This window comes from Tamandua tetradactyla, chromosome 13, assembly GCF_023851605.1.
Source record: "Tamandua tetradactyla isolate mTamTet1 chromosome 13, mTamTet1.pri, whole genome shotgun sequence".
Classification (NCBI taxonomy): domain Eukaryota; kingdom Metazoa; phylum Chordata; class Mammalia; order Pilosa; family Myrmecophagidae; genus Tamandua; species Tamandua tetradactyla.
The window spans coordinates 9363561-9391176 of record NC_135339.1 but is presented as its reverse complement, the minus strand read 5'-3'; the positions used below and the strand labels follow the sequence as shown (position 1 = coordinate 9391176).

The 27616-nt window shown below is 44.5% G+C and overlaps 1 protein-coding gene and 1 long non-coding RNA gene across 5 annotated transcripts in view; one reads left to right on the top strand and one right to left on the bottom strand.

Annotated features, from left to right (window-relative positions):
- Window positions 1-835: 835 nt before the first annotated feature.
- LOC143653576 (uncharacterized) lies at window positions 836-27169 on the bottom strand. Of its 2 annotated transcripts, none has more exons than XR_013161376.1 (4): window positions 27082-27169; window positions 16536-16676; window positions 9161-9222; window positions 836-918 (listed from the first exon to the last, which is right to left on the bottom strand). It is a non-coding gene; the product is annotated as an uncharacterized LOC143653576 (long non-coding RNA). The 2 variants fall into 2 exon arrangements; XR_013161377.1 differs by having other exon boundaries at window positions 27077-27161.
- Window positions 22967-27616, top strand: part of LOC143653573 (anthrax toxin receptor-like) — a 35371-nt gene continuing 30721 nt past the window's right edge. Inside the window, exons 1-2 of one of the 3 annotated variants that reach the window (XM_077124699.1) lie at window positions 22967-23342; window positions 23631-25124. In XM_077124699.1, the coding sequence (XP_076980814.1) occupies window positions 24892-25124 (233 nt within the window). In that variant the 5' untranslated portion in view covers window positions 22967-23342; window positions 23631-24891. The other 2 variants (XM_077124698.1, XM_077124700.1) reach the window with 2 other exon arrangements.

Sequence of the window (27616 nt, the reverse complement as noted above, 5' to 3'; positions counted from 1 at the left end):
AGAGGCCCTGGGAGTCCATGGCCTCATGTAACTATATGAAGATGGAATCCCATTTGCTTCAAAAGTTCACTGGACTCTTTTGAAAACTGAGTTATTCAAATATTGGCTAGAACTACAGACTCTGGAGCTAAAGAACATGGACAAGCATCATGATGTGGTCTTCAGTTTGTGGGCCCTATGCCCTCCCAGAATGATGGAGATGTCATCATTTCCTGCCAACATGGCTGCCATGGTTAATGCAAGGCAACACAAAATGGCGTAGCCCGCAACTGGATTTCTTCCCGGAACTAGGGGTGGCTCGCGCCAGAAGTGCTAAACCTCGTGCCAAAAGCACTAACCTGAAACCTGCCATACGCCCTAGCAACAACGGTGACCAATCCCAGCCTGACACGTGTCCCTGCATGCTCCCAGCCTATATAAGCCTGTGTACTTCCTCAATAAAGCAGACGCCTTCGATTCACCCATGATGGTAGTCTCCTGAGTCGTTTCTCCATGACTGTGTGCTGTGTGCTGTGTGACTGACTCAGTACGGCCACCTACCCACACCAGAATAAGGAGTTTATAACTTCTTAGAAATCCTCAACTTTAGCTGCCTGTGCAAATCAAATCTTAATGAATACAGTTAAAGTCCTATATTGGGTTACATAATCCCTTCAACCAAAACAGCCAGGCTGAAGTCATTTTATATAACTTTTGTTTCACTGGAAAAAGAGGGAAATTATTTTGATATTTTCTAATAAATTCAATGGGTAAACACTGTTCACCCCAAGCCAAATGATACTGCTTTCAGGGAGTTTATAGAAAGCAAATCAATTGAATACACCACCAAGAAAGTACACGGTATACTCAGCAAATTTTATATATTGGCACAGTTACAACATATTCTTGAAGAGGAGGTTCCAAGCCAGTTGGAAATTTCTAGGGAGAGGAGAGAAGTCATCTTTAATTCAAAGTCAGAATTTTCTGAAGAACTTCAAGCACAATTTTATAGCAGAAGTGATACTGCTCCTATATACATATGAAAAACAACAGAATTTAAGTAATTGATTATCAATATACACTCAGAGAACACATCCATAGTTTTCACCATAAAAGAAAGTTCCTAAAAACAGCACATAACTAAACTTCTTAATGCAAATATATATATATATATATATATTTAAATATCAGTAGGATAAATGACCATAACACAATTCTTGGTCTAGAACTAGTTCACTGACTCTCAATCTCAATCTCCTTTTATCTTCCCCGGCTAAATCAAATTTAAAAGTGTCTTGCATTAACTTCGACATTTTGTTATTTTTTAAAGATTTAACTTCAGGTCTCTCAAGCAACTCTACTTCAAATTGTAAGAATTTGAGAATTTTGCCACGCAAAGGAGGACTCCAAGAGACGTTTTTTCATGCAACACGCAAGGGGTTTATTTTCCACACATGTGTGGGGCTCCCTGAACACGCAGGAACAGAGAGCCCCGAACTTAAGTCTGCAAAAGCTTTTTAAAGGGTAAGATGAGGGGGGTGGGGGTTGAGCATGGGTCACAGGTGCTGTTTTGCAAAAAGCAGATAAGAGCAGCTTTACAACAAGCACTTTTAACAGTTTCACAGCGAGCATTTCTTGAGCATGAGTCATGGGAGTGGCTATTGCAGATAGCCACAGTTTTACAACAAGTGATTTAGGCGCAAGGAGTCAGGGGGGGGGGAAGGACGAGAAACAGATAACCGCCTTGGGAAAGTTTCGGATTGTTTATTTTCAACCTGATGGGGCTCATAATTCTTTTCTTTATAATTCTTTTGCTGGATATTTCAGAAGCTAAAATATATGTAAATAGCTAAATTAAGCAGGAAAAATTAGCTACTGTTAAACTTTATAAAATCCCTTTTTACATTCCCCACTCTTTTTCGTATAAATCTCTAATCTTAGAGATTTTCTGGATTATTTAACACTGAGAACTGTTGTTTGATGAGCATTAATTTGACATTTCTAATTTGCCCCTGTAAAAACTGTATAATTTTATTTAGAATACATGGTCTTATAGTCATTATTAAAAGTAATACAATTAAAGGCTTAACGAGAGCAGATAATAGCGTCGTTAACTAGGGGGACTTAGTAAACTATGATTCAAACTACTCTTGTTGCGCTTCTCGTTCTTTTTGTCTTTCATGAAGGCGCTTTCTGAGTTTTGTCATGGACTTTTTAACAACACTAGAGTGATCCGCATAGAAACAGCACTGTTTTTTTAAAGCTGCTTATAGTCCCCCCTCTTTGAGGAAAAGTAAGTCAAGTCCCCGCCTATTCTGCAGAATTACTTCTGAAAGGGAGGTTAGAGAGTTCTGAAGGGCTGAGACAGATTTTTTTATTTTTTTTAAGTCTTGATTTATCGCGGCTTGTAATTGACTGGTTTGTTGATTGCTATGTACAATGGCAGCAGTCTTTGTGCTTATACCGGCAGTGACAGTTACCCCCAGAGTGGTAAGATTACAAGGGGTCACTAGAAAAGAAGGCTCCCCTGCTCCTTCTCAAGTTTTTATAGTCTTCTCATCATCTTATCTGGTTATTGTCCATTTCCAAGGCTTATGCGGGTTGGAATTGGGTTCTTTTAGGGGAAGGAGGAGAAGGAGTAGTAACTTTACGAACCCGCAGCTTGAGAGGATTGTCAGTCTTTTCCAGTTTTTACTGGGACTCAGAGGGCGAAGGCGCAGGTTTGAGATGAGACGCATGGATCCAGGATGCGATGCTATCAACTTTGACTGCGGTGGGGGTGGTTAAGAGTACTTGATACGGTCTTTTCCAGCGAGGTTTAAGAGTCTGTACTTGGTGGCAGCGGACGTAGATGAAGTCTCTCACCTGATATTGATGCAGAGTTCTGTTGTTTCCTGGCTGGTAGGAGGTGGAGAGCTGCCGCCACAGGAACCGCTGGGCTTTTTCTAAGGCTCGCAGCCTGTCAAGCAAGGGGGTATGAAGGGAACTATTAATCTCTAGAATGGAGGACATGTCCTTGACTGGAGGTGGCGCTCTATACAAAATTTCATAAGGGGTTAGATTACACAAGAGAGCAGAGGGGGTATTCCTGGCTCTGAACAGGGCATAAGGCAGGAGCATGGTCTAATTTTTCAAGCCAGTCTTTATAGCTAATTTGGTTAGGGTTTTTTTAATTGTCCTGTTCATTCTTTTTACCTGTCTTGAGCTTTGGGGTCTGTATGCGCAATGCAATTTCTAATTAATCCCCAATATCCTGGCTACACCCTGACTTACTTGGGCTACAAATGCGGGTCCGTTATCTGACCCTATTACCTTTGGTAGACCGAACCGGGGAAAAATTTCTTCTATAATCTTCTTGACTACGACCTGGGCCGTTTCTCTCTTAGTTGGGTAGGCTTTAACCCATCTTGAAAAGGTGTCTACAAAAACTAGTAAGTATTTAAGTCCATACTTTGCAGGTTTAATTTCAGTAAAGTCGACTTCCTAGAACTGCCTAGGTCGAGTTCCTCTTAGTCTTTTTCCGTTAGGAGTTTTTGTGGGGTAGGCGTTCACAATTTGACACGCTTGACATTTTTTAGCTACGCGATCTGCCAGCTTTTTCTTTTTTGAGGCTGTCAGAGGGTACAATTCTCTCTGGTCTTGCAGGAGCTGCTGTAGTTTCCCTGTCCCCAGGTGAGTGAGCTGGTGGACTTGCTGTATGTAAGCTAGGGCTTCCGATTCTCCTAGGGGTGCAACTTCAGATAGTGTTTCAGGGGGTTGCTGGTTTTTTTTGGTTACTAGGACTAAGTTCATAAGGTCCTTTAATGCTGCCGCTTTTGCTTCTTCATCTGCTTGTTTATTACTCATGGTTATTGGGTCAGAGCTTCTTTGTGTTTGATTTTTTTTTTACTAGCTGAGGTTAATAGCTTTCTTTGTTGGTAAATTGCCCCATGTACGTGGGCAGTAGCAAAGGCAGAACGGCTATCTGTATAGATAGTTGCTCGCTTTTTTTTTGCTAATTTTAGAGCTTTTGTGAGGGCAATTAGTTCAGCCTTTTGGGCAGATGTTCCCTCCGGGAGGCTAGATGATCAAATAACTTTTGTCCCACTGACTACCACCGCTCACGCTCGTCTCTTACCGTGTTGGAGAAAGCTGCTTCCATCCGAAAACCAGGTTACTTCCGAGTTAGGCAATGATTGGTCTTTTAAGTTTCTGCGGATTCCGGTTTCTTCAGCTAATATTTTTTGGCAAGTGTGCTGCACAGGTCCTGCGGTCTCGTCCGGGAGCAGGGTAGCGGGGTTTAAAGCTGACGGGGTCCCGAAAGTCACCCTGTCTTTGTCTAGGAGGATGCTCTGATAGTGGGTAATTCTGGCATTTGACATCTATTTATCTGGAGGCTGGTGGATTATGCTTTCCAGGGCGTGAGGGGCTATTATGGTCAGCTTCTGTCTTAGAGTGAGTTTGTCTGCGTTTTTTGCCAGGAGGGCAGCTGCCGCGATGGCCTTGAGACAGCGTGGCCATCCGCTGGCAACTGAATTTAATCGCTTGGACAGATAGGCTACCGGTCTCTTCCAGGGGCTTAAAGCTTGTGTTAGGACCCCTCTAGCCACGCCTTTCTTTTCTTTTATGTAAAGCGTGAAAGGTTTAGTCAAGTCTGGGAGGGTTAAAGCTGGAGCTGACAGGAGCGTTTTCTTAATGCTGTCGAAGGCTTCTTGCTGTGTTATTCCCCACTGGAAATCAGCGCTCCTTTTGAGCAAGGGGTATAATGGGGCAGCAAGGGCTGCAAACCCTGGGACCCACAACTGGCAGAATCCCGCTGTCTTTAAGAACTCTCGCAGCTGCTTTCGGGTTGTGGGCGGGGGTATCTGTGTTACAGTTTTTTTTCTAGCCTCGGTGAGCTATCGCTTTCTATTTTTAAGAGTATATCCCAGGAAGATTACTTCTTTTTTACAGATTTGGGCTTTTTTGGCCGAGGCTCGATACTCTAGTGCGGCTAGCTCACTTAACAGTTTTCGGGTTTTATACTCACAGTCTTCTTTGGTGTCTGCTGCCAACAGTAAGTCGTCTACATATTGTAGCAAGGTGACTTTGGGATGCTGAATTCTGAAGGAGCTTAAGTTTTTATGAAGAGCTTCATCAAAAATGGTGGGGGAGTTTTTGAACTCCTGGGGCAAGCGTGTCCAAGTCAGTTGGTTCGAGGATCCCGTCTCTGGATCGATCCACTTGAAAGCGAATAAGGGTTGGCTGTCCTTATGCAAGGGCAGGCAGAAGAAAGCATTTTTTAGATTAAGCACAGTATACTAAGTCTTTTCAGGAAGGAGAGTGCTGAGCAGGTTATAGGGATTTGGCACCGTAGGATGTATATTCTGCACTCTGCTATTTATTTCCCGTAAATCTTGCACCGGTCTATAGTTTCTAGTCTCTGGCTTTTTGACCGGCAATAAGGGAGTGTTCCAGGCTGATTGACAGGGCTTAAGTACTCCTAAGCTAAGGAATTTCTCTATATGGGGCTTGATTCTTTCCCGGGCTTCCTTGCTTAAGTAGTATTGTTTTACCCGAATTGGAGAAGCGGTGGGCTTTAGGGTCACTACTACTGGGGGCTGATCGACTGCCAACTTTAACTTAGCAACTTCTGCCCAGGAATTAGGGAATTTTTCAAGCCAGGCCTGAGGAATAGAACTGCGGAGCTGTTCTGATTTTACATACAGCTGATATTCTTCTTCGACTGGCAAGGTGAGGGCAGTTATTACAGGTTGGTTTACTAGCGGGTTTAAAAATTCCACCTTTGGCCCCTTAGGATTGAAGGTGATTCTCGCTTTTAGTTTAGTTAACAAATCTCTTCCCATAAGCGGGGCAGGGCACTCAGGAATGACTAGGAAGGAGTGTTGAAGCTTCCCCTTCCCCAGGTCCATGGTTTTTTTTGGTAGTCCAGGTGCAGTAGCGACTGCTATTTGCTCCCCGCACTAAGGACTTTTTTGTAGAGAGCGGGCTTATAGGTTCTTGGAGGGCCGATATTACTGTTCCCATGTCGACTCTAAAATTAATTGGTACCCCCTCCACATTAAATTTTACCCTGAGCTCGGGGAGGGGTGCCAAGCCCTGACTCCTCTAGTCTTCACTTTCTAGAGCCAACGTGGCCGGCTGTTGCCAATTTGGGGGCTTAGTACTTTTCCGTTTTTTTTTTTGGACAGTTTTTGGCCCAGTGCCTAGTTTCTTTGCAGTAGGCGCATTGGTCTGGATTAAGAGGGGTACGATAACGCTGACCTGAGGGATTTTTTCTAGCTCGTCTTTTACTTTCAGTGTTTTTTTCAACTACTGTGGCTAGGATCTTTGTTAATTCTTTCGTTCTCCTTTTTTCTCTCACTAACTCTTTTTCCTCTCTCTCTCTCTCGTTCTTTTGTTCTTTTTCTTCCTCTGTTTCTTTCTTATAAAACACTTTTTCAGCTTTTTTGACTAAATCTCGCAAGGCTAGGTCCTGCAACCCGTCTAAGCGCTGCAGCTTGCGTCTAATGTCTGGAGCTGATTGGCCGATAAAGGCCATGGCTACTGAGGCTCTTTGATCCTCTGATTGAGGGTCAAAGGGAGTATACTTGCGGTATGCTTCCATTAGTTTTTCTAAAAAGACTGGGGGCGATTCGTCCGCTCCCTGAATAACCTCTCTTACCTTGGCCAAATTGGTGGGCCGGCGTGCGGCTGCTCGGAGACCCGCTACTAGAGTCTGGCGATAGATGGACAGATGCTCCCTACCTTCAGAGGTGTTCGGGTCCCAATTAGGGCGGCGCAGCGGGAACCGATCGTCGATGACATGCTGCAGTTGGGTGGATTTCCCGTCTTGTCCAGGAACTTGTTCCTGGCTTCCAGTAGGATCCGATCTCGCTCCTCCGTGGTGAAGAGAGTCCCTAGGAGTTGTTGACAATCATCTCAAGTGGGCTGGTGAGAGAACATAAGGGACTCTACCAATCCAGTCAGCCTAGTGGGAGCCTCGGAAAAAGGAGGGTTATTATTTTTCCAGTTATATAAGTCAGAGGAGGAAAAGGGCCAGTATTGTAGAGCGGGCATTTCTCCCCCGTGTCCATCATCCACTGGAGGCCCGTACGGTCTGAGGGGGAGAGTGACCGCTACATCAGATGGGCTTAGTGCTTGTCTGCTTCGTGTACTATGTGCCGGTCCTGGTTCATCTGGGATCGTTTCTTGGTGAACTTGCGGGGAGAGAGAACTAGAGGAGGGAGAAGGTGAGCTAAGAGAAGGGGGGTCCTGTACCGGAGCTGAAGGGTAGAGAGGAGGGGAAGAAGGACCTGCGTCGAAGAGGAGTAGATCCGATTGGGATTCCAGTAGGACTGCAGGAGGCAAAGAAGGATAGAGTTTCAGAGCTTGAGAAGGACCCGGCTCTTTGATTGGAAGTACAGAGGGAGAGTCATGTTGACTACGAGGAGTAAGAAACGGCTTTACCCATGGAGATGGGTTTTCACACAGGTCCTGCCAAACCATGATGTAGGGCTGCTGGTCCGGGTGGCCATACGGGTCAGGGCGGAAGATGACTGACTTGACGGCCTGAATCAAGGGTAGATGAAAAGCTCTTTCACAAGGCCATTTCATGTTAAAAGAGGGCCACCCGGCTGAGCAGAACGTCTGCTATTTGCCTTTTTTTACAATAAAAGATAGATTCTGACCTCTTTCCCTGACCTCCGACCAGTGTCTTAAGGTCAGAGAAAGTGGAGTCGACATTCCCTGACCCATCTTCGGTAAAACAAAAACAATTCCTAACACACAAATACAGACAGACACACACAGAGCCGGCACACCACGTTTACACAGTTTCAGAGACACAGCTCAGACTGGCCTGATGACTATGATCGAGTTTCCCCCTGTCAGAAGGGAAACAGAATCAGAGTCGGCCCTGTAGGAAGCCTCCAGGCGTCCCCGGAGGTCCCCCAATTCTGAGGCGTCCTTCGGGAGAGTGACTTGCAACCCCGGACACGTCTGTCGGTTGCGGTCGGGGAGTGCTTACGCGACTCTCCGACAGTCACTGCCAGTCTGACAGACTAAGCGATCGCACTTCAGACAAAAAGGCCTCACTTACCCCGAGAGAAAGAGCTGTTGGAGCCTCCCCTTACGAAGAGCCGATCTCGGTGGAACCTCCAAATGTAAGAATTTGAGAATTTTGCCACGCAAAGGAGGACTCCAAGAGACGTTTTCTCATGCAACACGCAAGGGGTTTATTTTCCACACATGTGTGGGGCTCCCTGAACACGCAGGAACAGAGAGCCCCGAACCTAAGTCTGCAAAAGCTTTTTAAAGGGTAAGATGAGGGGGGTGGGGGTTGAGCATGGGTCACAGGTGCTGTTTTGCAAAAAGCAGATAAGAGCAGCTTTACAACAAGCACTTTTAACAGTTTCACAGCGAGCATTTCTTGAGCATGAGTCATGGGAGTGGCTATTGCAGATAGCCACAGTTTTACAACAAGTGATTTAGGCGCAAGGAGTCGGGGGGGGGGGGGGAAGGACGAGAAACAGATAACCGCCCTGGGAAAGTCTCGGATTGTTTATTTTCAACCTGATGGGGCTCATAATTCTTTTCTTTATAATTCTTTTGCTGGATATTTCAGAAGCTAAAATATATGTAAATAGCTAAATTAAGCAGGAAAAATTAGCTACTGTTAAACTTTATAAAATCCCTTTTTACAAAATGAAATACTTGGTATCATTGGGACACTAAACTAGGCTAACCTAAAGATTGAGAGGTTCGTGCATATGTTCATTATCCATACTTTCTTGACTCCTGTCCCAATGATTAATATCTAAATTGTGCCATAAAAATATATTTTTATTACATCAATGGCTTCGATATTTTAGTAGAAAGTAAATATCCCAAATTGATATCTAGAAATTTATTTAAAATAACTTCAGGTATGTTACTTAAATAATATAGCATTATGGGAAAAGCATCTTTACAGACAGCAGGGCACCTGAGTTTCTGTCTTGGCACCTCCAATGGCTATCTGGATGATTGTATAGAACGAATGCTATTTTTGTGAATAAGAAGTACTTCATCGGTGACTTTAGAACAAAATTAATGTCTCCCTCAAAGAGTGAGAATTAAATGCGATCATGAAGGCACATGAGCCTTATAAATTGTAATGCCCTATTCAATGTTAATCCTCATGTTCATTATTCTTCTTAGAACTTATGTGGTGAGAGCTTACCTTCGTTTGAATCATGCCAAACGCTGTTCCCTCATTTGAGCCACTATAGTCTTGATGTCGAACTGTTAACAGGATGGCAGTAATTTGTATTATCCACATGGGGGACACAAACCCCACAGACTGACAAATGAGCACTCTGTACTTTTTGCCAGTAAGAGAGATGTCAAGATTTAACCAAAAAAGCCTCATTTTCAGTCACAAGAAAATATACTATTTTTAACCTAGCCTACCAGATAAGACTTACATAAATAGGTTTCCAGGAAAAAGCAGGAAGCAATCATTTAATGAGAAATGCTCTCCAAAAGCAGTAACAACAAATGTGCCCCTAGTATTCCTTTATGTTCTTCCAAGAGTGAAACTGAAGCAGCATTGTAATTTGGGAAAAATCTGAATCACAGACTTTCCCTTTCTAGGAGAGTGACCCAGCTGCTCTTCACAAAAGAAGTCCCTCAGTTCAAACAGGAACCAGAGGCAGCTTTGCCCATGCTACTCAGAGCACAGTAGGTGAGCTGGGGTGGATCAGCAAAGGTTCTGGTTCTGGTCCAAGATGAGATTAGGTCAGGACTTGAGAGTAAGTGCTCAGAAACCTCTATGTGATCTTGATGTCAGTGCAGCATCCTACAGGGATCCAGACTGGACCAGGTAGTGCTGAGTCACCTGGAGCCCTGCAGGTGCTACAATCCCAGTGCCAGGCAGTATAGCAAGACCATGATGAGACGTGATGTCTTAAAATTAGTTTATCAACTGTAACCCAAAAGCACACAAAAATCTGAGAAAATGTATGCATTTATTTTTATAACTTGTCATTTTGATAATAATTTAAAGTTTTAATCAAGCCTTTTCAAAAAAATGTTTTATTTTGAAATAATTATTATAAATACAGAGAGCACTGCAAAAAAAGCACAGAAAAGTCTTGGGTATCCTTCACTCAGTTTCCCCCATTGATAACATCTTATATTTCTTGCATTACTACAATATAAATATCAGGAAAGTTACATTGGTACAATCCACAGAATTCATTCAGATTTCACAAGTTTTACCGGCAGCTGTGTGTGTGTGTGTGTTCTCTGCAATTTCATCACAGGTGAAGATTCACGTAAACATAACTACAATCAAGATGCTCTCTTTCCAGCTATGTCCTTGGCAACTACTAATCTGTACTACATCTTTGTAATTTTATTATTTCAAAGATATATGAATGCAATCATACAATAGCTAACCTTTCCCCTACCTCTGAGCACACTGCCTTGGGATCCATCCAAGTTGTTGCATAGACAGACAGTTCAGTCCTTTTTATTGGTAAATACTGTTCCATGGTATGGGTTGCTCCCAGTTTGGGGCTACTGTGCATAAAGATGCTATGAACACTGGTGTACAGTTTTTGTATAAAAAAAGTTTCCATTTCCCTGGAATAAATGCCCAAAAGAGTTATTGCTGGGTCATATGGTAAGTCTAGTTTAGTTTTAGTTAGTTTTTCCATGTTCCTACTTGCAGCTTATGGGTTATCCAGCTTCTCCAAACCTTCTCCATCATCTGGTGGTGCCACTATTTTTTATTTTAGCTATGCTGATAGGTATGCAGTGATATCTCATGGTGGTTTTCATTTAGTTCCCTAAAGGCTACTGAGATTGAGTATCTTTTCATGTGCTTATTTATTATCTTATAACCTCTTTGGAGAAATGTCTGTTTATGTCTCTTACTCATATACTAATTGGATTTTTTTACTGTTGAGTTTTGAGGGTTTTTCTATATTCTAGATATGAGATCTTTGTTGGATACATAGTTTGCAAATATTTCTCTCAGTCTGCAGTTTGCCTTTTGAACCTCTTCAAAGAGTCTTTCATAGAATAAATGGTTTTAATTTGCTTTCTCTATAAAACTGGAAAGAAGTCAAGGATGTCTCCTCTAACCACTCTTACTCAGCCAGCACAATAAGGCAAGAAAAGGAAACAAAGGTCATACAGATCAGAAGGAAGAAATAAATCTGTCAGTATTTGCAGATGGCATAACTGTCACTAGAGAAAAGCCCAAGGAGTCTATAAACAGAAAAACACATATCAAAAAACTCCTAGAACTATTTTGGAACCATATATCTGACAAGGGTTTGATATGCAGTACATACAAAGAAATCCTATGACTCAACAATAAAAAGACAACTTAATTTTAAACATGGGCAAAGGACACAGACATTTCTCCAAGGAGGAAATACAAATGGCTAAGAGATGCATGAAAAGATGATCAGCTTCACTGGCTTTTAGGGAAACGCCAGTCAAAATCACAATAAGACATCATCTCACACCTACTAGATCAAACAGGCAACTACAAATGTTGGAGAGGATGTGGAAAATTGAACACTTATTCACTGCTGGTGGGAATAAAAAAGGCTTCCAGCTGCTATGGAGGACAGTTTGGTTGTTCCTCAGGAAGCTAAGTATAGAGCTGCCTTGTCACCTGGCAATCCTACCACTCAGGATATACCCAGAAGATCTGAAAGCAGGGATGCAAACAGACATTTGCACACTGATATTCACAGCAACATTATTCACAATCACCAAAATACGGAAACAACCCGTGTCCATCAATGGATGAATGGATAAACAAAATGTGGTATATACATATGATGGAATATTATTCCACGATAAGAAGGAATGAAATCCAAAAGCATGTGACAACATGGGTGAACTTTGAGGACATTAAGTGAAATAAGGCAGACACAAAAGGACAAATATTTTATGATGTCACTGATATAAACTAATTATACAAGCTCATAAACATAGACTATAGGTTATCAAGATATAGAATGAGGCTACAGAAGGGGGAACAATTGCTTAATAAGTGCAGAATGTTTAGGTTAAGCAAACATTTGGAAATAGACAGAGGTGACGGTAGCACGTTACTGTGAGAATAACTGATGGTGCTGAATGATGTGTGAGTGTGGTGGAGAGGGGAAATTGAGAGTCATGTAAGTCACCAGAAAGAAAGTTGGAGGTGAAAACATGGGAATGCATAACACAGTGAATCTCATGGTGGACAATGTCTATGATTACTATACAGATAGAAGAAAGTTCTTTCATGAACTAGAGCAGAAAGATGGACGACACTATTATAAGGAGTTAATAAGAGGGGTATGTGGGGAAAATGTACCTACTGCAAACTATGGACTACGGTTAACAACAGTATCTTAATATTCTTTCATCAACAGTAACAAATGTACTATACCAATACCATGGGTCAATAACATGGGGATAAGGAGTATGGGAGAGTAGTTTTTTTCTCTGTTTGTCTGTATTTCTTTTCTGAAATGATAAAAAAGTTCTAGATTTGATCATAGGGCTGTATGCACAAACAACTATGTGATGATACTGCAAACCAGTGAGTGCATATTTCGGATAATTTCTATGGTGTGTGAGTATATCTCAATAAAATTGCATTAAAAAAACTCCTAGAACGAATAATGGTTTTTCAGCAAAGTCTCAGGTACAAGATCAGCACACAAAAATCAATCTCCTTTCTACATATTATCACAAACGTGGAAAATGAAAGTGAAAACCCAACACCACTTACAACTGCTCCAAAGAGGATGAGATACTTAGACATAAATACAACAAAACATATGCAAGAGTTGTATGCATAAATGACAAAATGCAGATGGAAGTGATCAAAGACCTAAATAAATACAGAGATATACTGTGTGCATAATTTGGAAGCTTCAAATTGATCAACAGATTTAACACAATTCCTATAAAAATCCGGGCAATGTTTTTGGTAGGCATAGACACACTTATTCTAAACTTTAAGTGGAAAGGCACAGGTCCTAGAATAGCTGAAAACATTTTGTAAAACTAGGATAAAGTGGAAGGAATCACTCTACCTAGTGTTTAGGCTTACTAGATAACTAGTAGTCAAAACAGTGTGGCCACTGCCGAAGGAGTGACACGAGGCAACGGACGGGAACAGAGAACCAGAAACAGGCAACTCAGTGCGTCCCACTGATTTCCCACCAAGGCATAGAGAGGAAGTCGGCAGGGGAAGAAGAGCCTTCTCAACAAGCGTTGTGGAGCAGCTGGACATCCAGGTGAAAACATGCTTCTTGGCCCCAGCTTATTCAAAATGAACTCAAAATGAGTCACGGACTTAGTGTAAAACATGAAATTACAGAACTTTGAAGGAAAAAATCTTTAGGACCTAGGGAATGAGTTCTTAAACTTGACATCAAAAGCACAATCCATGAAGGAAAACAGATACAATTAGATCTCATGAAAATTAAAAACTGTTGCTTCTGCGAAAACATATTTAATTTTATAATTTAAGATTGTTAGTCAAATTTTGGAAATACATTTGTATTATTAACCTTTTTTTTGCATTATTAACTTTTAACCTTAATTTAATGAAGGCAAAACAAGCATCACTGAACTGTTTCGTGATGAATGGACACTATGACTTTTCTGAATGTGGCTACAGCATTAAACCAAATGACGAAGATGAAAGTGATTGCAATGAAATGAAAACCAAAAGACCTCACGTTAATTTTACCTGGAACTATGATTTCTCCTATATGGAGTTTTATGGCCATTATTGGTTGTGAAGTGCTAAAATCATAGTGTATTATTTGCAGACGTACTGGCTAACAAAGCAAAGTTCAAAGCCCAAACAAATATTTTAATGAATATTAGATTAAAAAGCTGATGTTCAATCTTCCAAATGTAAAATTAATGCTCTGTTGACCTCTTATAATATAGTGCTTTAAATAAGTAAGACTAAAAAACCATATACAAATGCCAAAGTGAACAGTTACACAAAGCTATTTTCTTGGAAATGTGTAAATATATGGCAAAAAAGAAAGTTAAAGTAGCATTTTCTAACTTCTATGGCAATCTTGATGAATTCAGGAACTGGCTAATGACAGCAAAGTGGGACTCCCTCCTAGAAAGAGCAGAAGTTAAGTTTATCATCAAATTTAATGACTGCACAGATATCACTACCATTGCGATGCCTTCAGTATATGTGTGTACTGAAAATGTGATAAAAAGGAATAATTGCTTCCTTTTTTTCAGCTCAATTACTGATGAACACTAATTTTAAATTATATAAAAACTATGAAGTACTACATTGCCAAAAATTGTCATTTGGAGCTTAAACTATGTGCAGGATTCTTTTCTGATAGGATGGCTGCAATACCAAGAAATCACTGAGGTAGATCCACAAAGTAAGGGATCTATGTTGGAAGGTAACTCAACAAACTGCTACAAAAGATCCATCAGATGAACTAAACAGTGGGCTTAGTGACATAGTGAGATTTTTAATTATGTAAAGGCAATGTGTTAAGCTCTGTATTTCTCTCTTCATGGTGTGATAATATTGTAACCGATTTATTTTGTTAGTTCTTCAGAGGAAAGGCAGCTAACTTTCCACTGAGGTTCTTTCTTACATGGGAAGACTCAGGGTGATCTCGCTGGCCTTCTCTCCAGGTCTCTGGGTTCCAACAACTTTTCCCGGGGTGACTTCTTTCTGTATCTCCAAAGGCCTGGGCTGAGCTTTGAGTGCTGAGACGAGGAATGCCGAGCTGCTTAGACTATGCTATGTTGAGTCTCTCATTTAAGCACCAGCCAATTAAGTCAAACATCCTTCATTGCAGCAGGCACGCCTCCTAGCCGACTGCAGATGTAAATCAGCAACAGATGAGGTTCGCGTACCACTGGCTCATGGCCATAGCAACAAAACTAGGTACGCTCACCTGGCCAAGTTGACAACTGAATCTAACTACAATAACATACTGCACAGGAAAACCTACTAATAGTCTGGAAAGAGAAGTAAATGAGAGAAGCACAATGCCATGGTGCTAAATCCTAGGTTTGAAGCTGAGACCTCTTATTTGCATGTAACCATGGCGAAATTCCTTAGTCTCTTTTAGCCTCTGTCAAATGAAGAGAGGAAGACTAGTAACATCATAGGGTGGTTGGGAGGATTAAATAAGCTAGTGAAAGGACTAGATCAGGCAGTACTAATATTATCCCTACTAATCATAGACTACTACTAGTTTATTATTTACTATTTAATATTAATAACAGTAATTACTACAGAAACATACAGTGACTTCACTATAGTATGGATGCTTTTTAAATCTCCACCTTAAAGAGCTGGGATTTTTCCAGCAATCTACATTACAATGGTAAAGTTTGCCAAAGCTGTTTAAGTGTGATTTACCTTTTCTACTCAAAAATGGTATTTTTAAGTTTATTAAGATCAGACTGACACACATGTACACCCCCGAAACCATCAGTACAATGGAAATGGGGAATGTTATCTGTCACTGCACACCACACTCTAATGTATCCTTCCTGCTCTGTGCCTGCCTCAAGGCAACAGCGGATAGACTTCATGCCAACAGAGATTGGCTGGAATGTTGTAGAATTTTATATAAACGGAATTCACACAGTACGCACTCCGTTGACTGACTTATTCTACTCAGCAGAATTATTTTGGTATTCATCACTACCACTGAAGAGGCGGTTTGCATGTGTGTATTGCTGAAGAATATTCTGTGGTATGGGCACACCACCATGTGGTCATCCGCTCTTCCACTGGTGAACACTTGGCTTGTTCCCAATTTCGGTTATTGTAAATAAGGCTATAAACATTTATGTACAGATTTTTTGCAGACGTATTCATTTTTTGCAGATATTTTCACTTTGGTAAATATCTAGGAATGGAATGGCTGGACCATGTGGGAGATAAGTAAGTAATTTTATCAGAAACTATTAAACATGCTTCCATTTTATGGGTGTGAAATGGTATGTCACAATGGTTTTTAAATTTTTAAAAAATGTTTCACTATGGTTATTTTTAGAATTTTCAATAATAATTTTATATTAAATAAATTGATTTATAAAACATAATAAATAGAAGAAAATCTAAATAAACAACAACAAGGAGACCAGAAGTGAGACACAGAGAGATAAAATAACATCACTTCTTAGCCATGTGGCTCTAGACACCTCCCTATGGGGCCTCAGTTTCCTTATAAGTAAAATGGGGGTGGTTATCATCACTTTGGGGGTTATTGTTACGGTTACGTGGGGCTCTGTACCAAGCAGGTAGTAAGAGTTCAATTCCTGGCTGATCATATGACTAATAAAGTTAGAAAGTAGCAGCAGTCCCACAGCCAGGGGTGTCAGTTCCAGTGGGGGCCTTCAGAGGAAAGTCCACACATCAATCTGCTGAGCCAGACCCTCCCAAATGCCATCAAGGGCATCATCGACCAGAAGAAAGGACAGTGACATTCTAATCAGAGACACAGCCACTTAGGGAAGTAAGATACTCTTAAAAGCATTGTAGCTTGAGAATTAGGGTGGTATTAAAAAGTTGGTCTAATTACCTGTTTTTAAGAAAAGTTGCCACCTCTGGGATTTCTGGATCCTAGAATCCTTCTGCTAAGCAAAGCAGACGTGCTGATTGTAAAGCCTTTGAAAAGCATCCCTTTTACCTCTCACAATTAAGATAAACTGGAGGTCACAGGCTAAAGATTTAAAAGAGAATAGCTTGTCAAGTCAGAATAGTGTCCCCTAATGAAAGTCCCACATATATACCTATGAATTTGTCTAATGTTCTTTGATCTAATGTGAAAAAAACCTTCCCTCCTCCATCATGTCCACTTCTTCTGCGTGATTTATCAACTGTCAAGTTCCTTTTCTACATCGCTATAGAGTCAAATAAGCTGATTATCATTAAAGACCATCACAAACTAAAACAGGTCAAAATGTTCATATGAAGCCAAAGCTTCAAGATTTAGCTGATAATTAACATTCTTAAAACAAAAAAGCTTTCTTTATATAACAGCATACATATCTCCACATATTACATATGTCTGTGCATATCTGTGTTTGAATATATATTTTCAGACATACGAATCCCAAGGCGTTTACTACCCACACAACCTTGGTGAAATAGTTATTTAGGAATGTACTTAAGAAGGAAATGGGACTCACATGAAAGGAGTAGGCTTCAAGAAAAAGGGCTGAGCAAAGGAACTGAAAAAAGCATGCTGATTATGACAAATAACTATATACTGAAATTAACCAGGATAATCAGCAATTTGGAGAATTATTTGAAAAGGAGAGAGGGAACAGTGGAGGATGGGTAGTTAGAGTCTCAGAGGGTAGAAGCCTTCCATGTAAGTTTCAGCCAGGCCAATGGGAGTCCTTGGGCTAACAGAAGAGACACAAGACTCCTAGGAATGGCCTGCCTTAACATCTGTCCTGGGCTGGGTCACTGTCAGGAAGCAGCGTCAGTGGCACTGCCTGGTGTAAATGTGGTGGGTGACCAGTGGATTCCAGGAAACACTGACCCCCTCAGCCTTTCATACCCCTTACTTTAGGAGATCTGAGTGGTACATTTTCATGAGCTCCACCAAATAAATGGACTTAAGTTACCATAGCATTTGTCAGTTTTTATTTTTCTAAATCTGGTTGTATACTTTTTAAAAGAGACACATCTAATGTATAAGGACATGAAAAAGTGGAATATAATAGAACGGAAAAAGATTTGCCAGAGATGCCGGGCAAATGCCAATCAAAAAAGCTGGAGTCACTTCACTCATTAAAAAGACAAAAGATTTCAACACACATACACAAATATTAGGGTTAAAGAAGATCAGTTGCTAAGGATAAGAGTTTCATTTTGCAGAAAGCTATAAACATTCTAAGTTTGCATTCTCCTAATAAAACACAATGAGTGATAGAAGTATAAAAAGAAATGGACAAATCCACTATTACTGTGAGAAATTTCAACGTATCTGGTCAAGTAGACAAAATGCTATTAACATTTGAGAAGATCTGAATATCACAACAGAAAGAACTCTTTGAAACAATGTGATAAGCACATAACAAGAAAGCCATAAATGCAGGTGATAACTCTTTAGAAACAATATGAACATCTGACAATCACTGGCAAAAATTAAAAATTACTGTACGCTAAAGCCCCTATAAAACCAATCAACCTTATCCAACCCAATGCATGGCTCTTGAGCTTGCCTTTGCTAATTCCTTTAGCATGTACTCTTTATTTTTGATATATATGTATATATATATATAAAGTTTTTCATTGTAGAGTATAATATATATACAAAGCAAAGAAATAAAAAAGCAATAGTTTTCAAAGCACTCTTCAACAAGTAATTACAGGACAGATCCCAGAGTTTGTCATGGGCTACTATATGGTCTTCTCAGATTTTTCCTTCTAACTGCTCCAGAATATAGGAGGCTAGGCTTAAATATTTTTTTATCATCACAATCGACTTTTCTTCCTTCTTTTTTGTGAAAAATAACATATATGCAAAAAGCAATAAATTTCAGAGCACAGCACCACAATAAGTTATTGAACAGATTTCAGAGTTTGGCATGGGTTACAACTCCACAATTTTAGAACAGTGAGAGTTTAGCAGGATGGCTGGATATATCAATAAGGAGAACAATTCATTACTTCACAACAGCAATAAACAGTTGGGAGATTTAATTTAAAACTACCAAAGCAGTAGCAGTAAAATACAAGGTATTGAGGTGTGCTGATTTGAAAGGAAGTATGCCCCCTAGAAAAGCCATGTTTTACTCAAAATCCTATTTCATAAAGGTAGAATAATCCCTATTCAATACTATATGTTTGAAACTGTAATCAGGTCATCTCCTTGGATGATGGGATTTAGTCAAGAGTGGTTGTTAAACTGGATTAGGTGATGACATGTCTCCACCCATTTGGGTGGGTCTTGATTAGTTTCTGAAGTCCCATAAAACAGGAAACATTTCAGAGAAAGAAAGAGATTCAGAAAGAGCAGCACCACACAGCAGAGAGTCCACAAGCCAGTGACCTTTGGAGATGAAGAAGGAAAATGCCTCCTGGGGAGTTTCATGAAGCCAGAAGACAGGAGAGAAAACTAGCAGATGACACCGTGTTCGCCATGTGCCCTTCCAGCTGAGAGAGAAACTCTGACTGTGTTCACCACGTGCCCTTCCACTTGAGAGAGAAACCCTGAACTTTACGGGCCTTCTTGAAACAAGGTATCTTTCCCTGGATGGATGCCTTAGATTAGACATTGCTATAGACTTGTTTTAATTGGGACATTTTCTCGGCTTTAGAACTGTAAACTTGCAACTTATTAAATTCCCCTTTTTAAAAGCCATTCCATTTCTGGTATATTGCATTCCTGCAGCAGCAAAGTAGGACATTAGGGAAGATGCCAAAGAGGTCAAGACCTTTGAAAATAAATTTATGTGGAATGCACCCAGGAAGACCTAGATAAATGGAGACGTGCCACATCCATGCACAGAAGACTTCATTCTGCAAGAACAGTTCATTGCCCTCAATGAGCCTACATCATTAATGTTGTTATAATCAGTCAGGGGCAGGAGAGCCCTTGAAGAGCTGATTCCAAAAGTTTTATGAAAGAGCATATGGCCAACAATTACAAGGAAAATAGGGCTTCCCCTATGAAATATCAAGAAGTGGATCCATGGGTCAGAATTGTCTGGGCTATCTTCTGGTAATGAAACTTCCTAAATCTTACCAGCAAGAAATTTCCTTCTCACTCACCCTCACAACCATCCCAGGTCCCAAAGGGGCCTTGCCCACCATCCTCACTCAGGCACCAGGCAGTGAGGGCCACTGAACTCAGGATTCTGTCTCCATGTCACAGCGCACGTCCCTTCTATAAGCATCTCAATGGGTGAAGCAAGTTGTGGGACCCACCTGTCATACTGTGGGGTTATGGGGCCCACCTGTCATGCTGTGGGGTCGTGGGGCCCACCTGTCATGCTGTGGGGTCGTGGGGCCCACCTGTCATGCTGTGGGGTTGTGGGGCCCACCTCTCATGCTGTGGGGTCGTGGGGCCCACCTCTCATGCTGTGGGGTCGTGGGGCCCGTCTGTCATGCTGTGGGGTTGTGGGGTCCACCTGTCATGCTGTAGGGTTGTGGTCTCTGTCTGTTGTGCTGTGGGGTCGTGGGGTCACCTGTCATGCTGTGGGGTCATTGGGCCCACCTGTCATGCTGTGGGGTTGTGGTCTCTGTCTGTTGTGCTGTGGGGTCGTGGGGTCACCTGTCATGCTATGGGGTTGTGGGGTCCACCTCTCATGCTGTGGGGTCGTGGGGCCCACCTTTCATGCTGTGGGGTCGTGGGGTCCACCTGTCATGCTGTGGGGTTGTGGGGCCCATCTGTCATGCTGTGGGGTCGTGGGGTCCACCTGTCATGCTGTGGGGTCGTGGGGCCCACCTGTCATGCTGTGGGGTCGTGGGGTCCACCTGTCATGCTGTGGGGTCGTGGGGCCCACCTGTCATGCTGTGGGATCGTGGGGCCCACCTGTCATGCTGTGGGGTTGTGGTCTCTGTCTGTTGTGCTGTGGGGTCGTGGGGCCCACCTGTCATGCTCTGGGGTCGTGGGGTCTACCTGTCATGCTGGGGGGTCGTGGGGCCCACCTCTCATGCTGTGGGGTCGTGGGGCCCACCTGTCATGCTCTGGGGTCGTGGGGCCCACCTGTCATGCTGTGGGGTCGTGGTCTCAGTCTGTTGTGCTGTGGGGTCGTGGGGTCACCTCTCATACTGTGGGGTCGTGGGGTCCACCTGTCATGCTGTGGGGTCGTGGGGTCCACCTGTCATGCTGTGGGGTCGTGGGGTCACCTGTCATGCTGTGGGGTCGTGGGGTCCACCTGTCATGCTGTGGGGTCGTGGGGTCACCTGTCATGCTGTGGGGTCGTGGGGCCCACCTGTCATGCTGGGGGGTCGAGGGTTCGTGTCTGCACCACTCTCCCCCAAGAGGGGACGGGGCAGTGGAAGCAGCAGCACCACTGTCCACACCAGCAGCTAAGCTTTGCAGTACAGACACAGCCGACCCAAACCAAGAGACACCCAGAAACTGGGACTGGAGCTGGGAAGATGGAGCTGGAAACAGCCGAGGCGGCAGGTGGATCAGTGAGGAAGGGCAGAATGTTCCATGAGTGGGGCTGGGACAATTGGTTACCTCCAGGGGAAAAAAAAATGGGAACTGATCCCTAGCACAAATCATACTTATGAATTACTCCCACGTGGATTAAAGACATAGATAAAGAGGCAAAACTTGAGCACTTTTAAAATATAGGGGACTGTTCTTTTCTCCTTTAATAGGAGAGAATTCCCTAAACAGGAGACAGTACAAAACAGCTGAAATCTTAGTTTCAAAAGTGGATATGTTCAACTAGGTTGAAATTAAGGATTTCTGCTTGTTAAAAGTCACAGCAAAGGAAGCAGAAAAAGCAAACCACAAACTGGAAGAAGATATTTGCAACAACACTTAAAGGATTAGTATCCGTAATACATAAAGAATGCAAAGGAGTCAATGCAAGGAAGATAAACACCCAAATCAAAGAAAGATGCAGGCATGGAGAGGCCCTTCACAGAGCAGGAAACATGAATGGCCCAAAATCATGTGAACAGATACCCCACCCCCACCAGAAATTAGGACAATGCTGGTAAAAAGCCAAAGAATGAGACGCCCAATAAATAGGACAAACTGTTAAAATATGGCAATATGAATGACATGATGGATGTCAACCAGGAGACACCTAACAGGGAAATATGTTCGATTTCAACAATTCTGAAGTGTCCTATACTCCATAATTTTGAATACCACTCCAAAGAGAGGGAGAAAAACAACAATGTAATTTGTTTAATCACCTTACTATTATGTTGTTACATATATTGCAAGCTATTTTTTTTTATTGCATAGTATAGCATATATACAACACAAAGAAAGAAAGAAAAAAGCAATGGTTTTCAAAGCACCCTTCAACAAGTAGTTATAGGACAGATCCCAGAGTTTGTCATGGGCAAACGATCCACTCAGATTTTTCCTTCTAGCTGCTCTAGAATATGAGAGGCTAGAAGGAATGAATATTTTTTTTATCATTTATCATAACAAAAAATTGACTTGTTTGTGTGTGAAAAATAACATATATACAAAAGCACAGCACCACAGTTAGTTGTAGAACAGATTTCAGAGTTTGACCTGGGTTACAATTCCACAATTTTAGGTTGTTACTTTTAGCTACTCTAAGATACTGAAGACTAAAAGAGTTAGTGTAATGATTCAGCAATCATATTCATTTGTTAAATCCTATCTTCTCTGTATAACTCTACCATCACCTTTGACCTTTCTAGCCCTCTTTTTAGGACTGTTTGGGCTATAGCCATTCTAACCTTTTCATGTTGGAAGAGGCTGTCAATAATATGGGGTAGGGAGATGGAACTAGCCGATGTTCTGGAGAGGCTGGGCCCTGTAGGTTTCAGGACTTATCTGGTCCAGGGAACCATCTGGGGGTTGTAGGTTTCTGGAAAGTTACCTTAGTGCATGGAGCCTTTGTAGAATCTTATATGTCGCTCTAGGTGTTCTTTAGGATTGGCTGGAATGGTTTTGGTTTTGGTTTGGCAATTGTGTGCTAGGTAGCAATGTCTAACCGAAGTTTGCATAAGAGTGACCTCCAGAGTGGCTTCTTGACACTATTTGAACTCTCCCAGCCATTGATATTTGAACTCTCCCAGCCATTGATATTTTATTAGTAAAACTTTTTTCCCCCTTTTGGTCAGCTTGGAATTGTTGATCCCATGGTGCCAAGGCCAGACTCATTCCTGGGAGTCATCTGCCATGCCACTCCGGAGACTGAATGCTATCTTTTATAATTAATTAATTAAAAGTTTTTATCATATTCATTCAAAAAATAATTTTGTTAAGATATTTTTAAATATTTTTTTATATTCAGGTCTGACATTTTAAAATTATCTATAATTCAGAGTTGCCTATGCCCTTTGGTGCACAATGTAACCTCCAGGCCACTGAAAACATCTGTGAGGCTGCAGTTTTCAAACCCAGTGGAAGTATCCGGACATTCTCCCATGGAGAGGCGGGTCCTGGGTCCCTCTCCTTGATCGTGGGCCAATAGAGTCCAGCTGGAGTGACATGGTCTGATTGCCAGGTGATGTCATAAAGGCCCTGCCGTTTCTGCCTTTTTCCTGGGAAGTGGAGATCATAGAGGCTGGAGCCAGCGTGTAGAGCCTGTAGTCACCCCAAAACCACCCAGCTGGAGGGAGCCCAGAGCTCCTGGGCAGGCCCCGTGGTGGGCTCCATGACAGTCCCAGCCGAGCCCGCCTTCCAGTCTTCCCTGCCCAGGTGCCAGGCCCGGGGAGGAAGAGGCCTGAGGATACCCTGGTCTCCAGCCATTGGGGCCATGTCCAGCTGCTCACGTCTTTGTACCTGAGCCAAGACAATCCAGGATTTGAGAGGCGCCACCTCTGCTCTGCCCCATCTGATTCTCTGCCCCTCCATATCGTTAGCTCAGTCACAGGGCTGTTGCTGCAGGGCATTCAGGCCAGGGGGCTCCTTCCTCAGCCCGGGGACCCCAAGTGTCCCTGTGCACAGAGGACTTGGGTCTCAGTGAGCCTTCTCTTCTCCAACCAGACCCTGTCACCCCTGGTGGCTTCAATGTTCCCCCGAGTGACCCGTCTACTCTCTGGACGCCTAGAGTTGGCCTCCCATTCACCTTAGAGAGACCCTGCGGATGACACTTAAGGCACAACTCTAGCCATCATGAACTTCTTCACAATTTCATCTTTGAACCTGTGCTTTATGGTGAAGTCTGATGGGACATGAACAGGAGCTGGGGCTTGGAGGCTCAGTTTTCAGGCTGCTTCCTGGACTCCCCCAGACAGGTTCCTCCATCCTCTGGTCTTAGGCCCTGTTCGGCCTCCCCTCCCTTCCTGTGCATAGCACAGGTGACATCCTGTGTCAGACCTGCTATGTGCTACCCCAGCCCTGGCAGCACCCCTGGGTGCCTGGTGAGCAGACTGGTGGGTGGGTAGCTTCTCCCTCACCTGGGTTGTGGATCTGAGAATGTCCTGACTCAGAGGGTGCAGTGCCTTGTTCTGGGTGGGGATGGCTGTGGTGGGCAAAGGGACCCTCACGGACTTCTCCATCTTTGGCCAGGACATGGCACATTGGTGGGCTCATGGCAGGATGGAAAACTCAGCAGCTGTTGGCTGCACAGGGGGCCACAGGTCACAGGGTGGACAGAGCTCCCACTCCCCTGGGGGTATCCCCAGGCCGAGGAAACATAACATTAAGTTACAAATGAAAAGCAGCTTGACTGCTTGAGAGAAAGACTGCAAGGGGCTCTCTTTGAGCAAGGGATTCAGCCTTTCCTTCTGCACTGGGCCAGGAGTTACACAGCCAGCTCTGCCCTGGCATCTAACACAGGGCCTGCTGGATGAGAGGAGCCTAATAAGTGTTTACTGAATTAGAGAACTATAAGATCACAAGTGTCCTTTCCAGTCCTGATGCAGACCCGCCCTGTCCTCACACAGCCTGGGGGCCTGTACTCCAGGGGGCTGCAAGGAGCTCCCAGGGAGGGCCCCGAGACCCTCAGGCAGGCGTGGGCTGCTCCCAGTGCCGGTCCCACACTGGACCCCGCCCCTGCCTGTGCTGACGGCCCGAAGGTGCCTCCCCAGGCCCAGCTGGTGGTGCTTTCTGAGGCTGGGTGCCGTCCAGGCTCTTTCCCAGAAGCACCCTCCCAGCTCCGACCCTCAGACTGCATCCCCGACCTGCCGGCTGAGCAGGCCTGTCCCCCCAAAACAGGGTGGGTCTTCGTGCCCTGAATGTGTGGAGTTTCAGTTTGATGGGTGGAGTTTCAGGCAGTCATTTGTGCTGATGCACCACCTCTGCAATGAGGGGAGACTCTGCCCCTCTGCAGCCAGGAAGACTGAGTGCCGGACGCCCTCCAGGAGCATCCTGCGGGCAGGAGAGGAGGGTGGAGGCCGCCACTAGCTACAGGGACCCGCCCTCTCATCAGTCATGCCTGTCCCAGTGTCCTATTGACCAAACACCCAGTCAGAGAGAGGGGCAAAGAGGACAAGGTGCACGGCAGCCTGCCTCGCCTCCACGGCCCACCTCGTGCAGGTGGGTGCTCAGACTTCACGGGCTGGTGAGAAAAGCCAGGGGCACACCCAGGTGTTCTTTCCCCAGTCGGTCCTGGTCCTGAAATTCCTATGTATGTGACCTTGGCCTTGGCTTTCACCTCTCTGAGCCTCAGTTTCCTCATCTTCAACATGGACAAGAGCACCTTCAGGTCCCTAAGGATTAGAGATCATGTGCCCAGCCTGGGGGAGTCTCCATTTCTCGCCTGGGGTGGGCATCTGCCACCTGGAAACAGGAAGAGCTGGGTGATTCCACGGAGACCAGACCTAGGGTGGTCTGGGGGTCTTCTCTCCACTGTAGTCCCCTGCCCCCAACTCCATGATTCCTAAACGCTTCTTAGGTTTCTCTGCAGAATTCCACTCAGTTGTCCCACGGAGGCCACAGTCACCAAACTAGGCTCTGAAGGGGTGGGTCTCCCTGCTGGGACCCCCCAGTGGCATAGGGGGTGGAGACAGTCTGCCACCATCCTTGGGCTCAGGGAGGAGAGAGGCAGGGACAATGCTAATGCCTAGGGGCCCAGGAAGAGGAGCTGCCAGGGTCCTATGTGCTGTGACCTGCCGCATTTCTTCCTTTTCTCTGGCTAAGGACTTGGTCCCATCATCTGTCCTTCAAGCAGGGTCAGGAGTCTTTGGAGCCAGTGACAATAAGACCAAGTCCCAGAGCTGAGGGTGTGAATCCCTGCCTTACAAAATCTGGGGCTGCAAGTTCAGGCTGTGCTCCCAGTTTAAACATTCTCCATCCATTGCTGACCAGAGGTGTGCTGTTGCTTTAACGAGAGAGGTGGATTGGGGGGTTCTTACAGCTCCTGCAGGACAGCCAGACTGCCTCCTTGACCCTCACCCAATCTCTCGCGAATTCCATAGAGATGCCAGATGCATCTGGGTTCATGAAAAAGTTAAGGGCCCCCTGAATGAAATTCCCCTTGAAAAATGAATTGGGTCTGTCATTCAGGTAACTGAAACCTGGGCCACGTGAGCCCAGAGGCAGGGAGTCCCACAGCCCATCACAGCTTCCTGTGGCTCACGGGTAAACCCCTCTTGAAGCCCATCAAGGCCCTGGTGGTCCAGGACATGTGATGACCCCACCCCCACTGTCCTCATGGCTCCTTCCCTCCCTCTGCCCACCGAGAACCCTGTAGGGCTGCGCTGGCTTCATGCCCCAACCCCCTTTTTAACAACTCTGCTCTCCCTGCTGCTTTCCTTGACAGCACCCTGGCTTGCTCCCTGGCTGCGCTGTCATCTTTGCTTCTTTCTCTGATCCTCTGATCTGATTCTCTCCATGCCCCACCCCACTCAGGTTGGGGTCTGCCTCCCCACTTCTCCTGACGGCTTTATCCTGTCTCTGGTCCCTGAAACTTGGTGCTTTGTAGGAGCTCAGTAAAGGTCAGTTTAGTGGCAGCTTAGGTAAGTCACAGCTGAGCCTCCAGGGACTTGCCTCTTATGGAATTTCTCATCAGGCAGGGGTGGTTGGAGGCTGCAGGAGGAACACAAGAAGGGGACCCTGTCGGGTGCTGTGACTGAGGGTCCCCTTTCTGAGGGTGTCACATTGTGCACACACTCTCCCCAAGAAGAGTCCTGCAAAGGGCAGGGGCAGGGGGATGTGCTGCTTGGGCACGCAGCCCCTAGAGTGCAGCCTGAGGGGCTGTGTGGATGTCTGAGTTCCTGCGGAGTCAGGGGAGGGTGTGGGTCCAGGGAAATGGTCATGGTGCCCGCAGGGCCTGGGGAAGGAAGGGAGGGTGGTGGCGGTGGGGAGGGAGTGAGGGAAAGACTGAAATGGGTTGGGGGTGGAAGGACCCTTGGGCTCATTGGGTTCCCTCCTACTGCAGGTTTCTGGAGGGTTCTCCCATGCCCCCCACACCTGCCCCTCCCCTTCCCCTGAGGCCTTCCTCCTCCTCCTGCTTCACTCCCCTGTTCTGGCCCTCTGGGACCACTGACCTTACCTGCTGGCCCTGGGGTGCTGTACGCAGAGCTGCAGGTCACAAAGCCTCCTGTCAACCTTCATGGCCGTTGTAATAAAGGTCTCCGGGGGATGTCAGGGCGGGGCACTACCGGGAGTCAGCTGCGGGTGCCCCGAGCCAGCAGTTTCCCCCTGTGTGTGCGCTGAGCGGGTGTGCGGTCAGGGCGGAGTGTGTTTTGGTAGCGAGGAGGTGGTCGTGTGCTTTTGTTTATCTATATATAGGTATCTATATATAGGTAGACATTTAGGTCCTGGGCCGCGGCAGAGCCCAGCCCCAGGATCCCATTTGCGGGGCAGCCAGAAAGGGAGGGAAGATGGCGAGCTGTGTCCTCCCGGCACCCTTCTGGCTGCTGCTGCTGCTCCTGCCGCTGCAACTGCCTGACGCTGAGGGCAGACCCCAGGGTCTTTTCAGCAGGGGCAGGAGCGGTTTAAAGGCCGCTGAGGAGCAAACATGTAATTCAGTTTTCGATCTCTATTTTATTCTGGACATGTAAGTAGCCAGTGGCATCTGGAGCAGG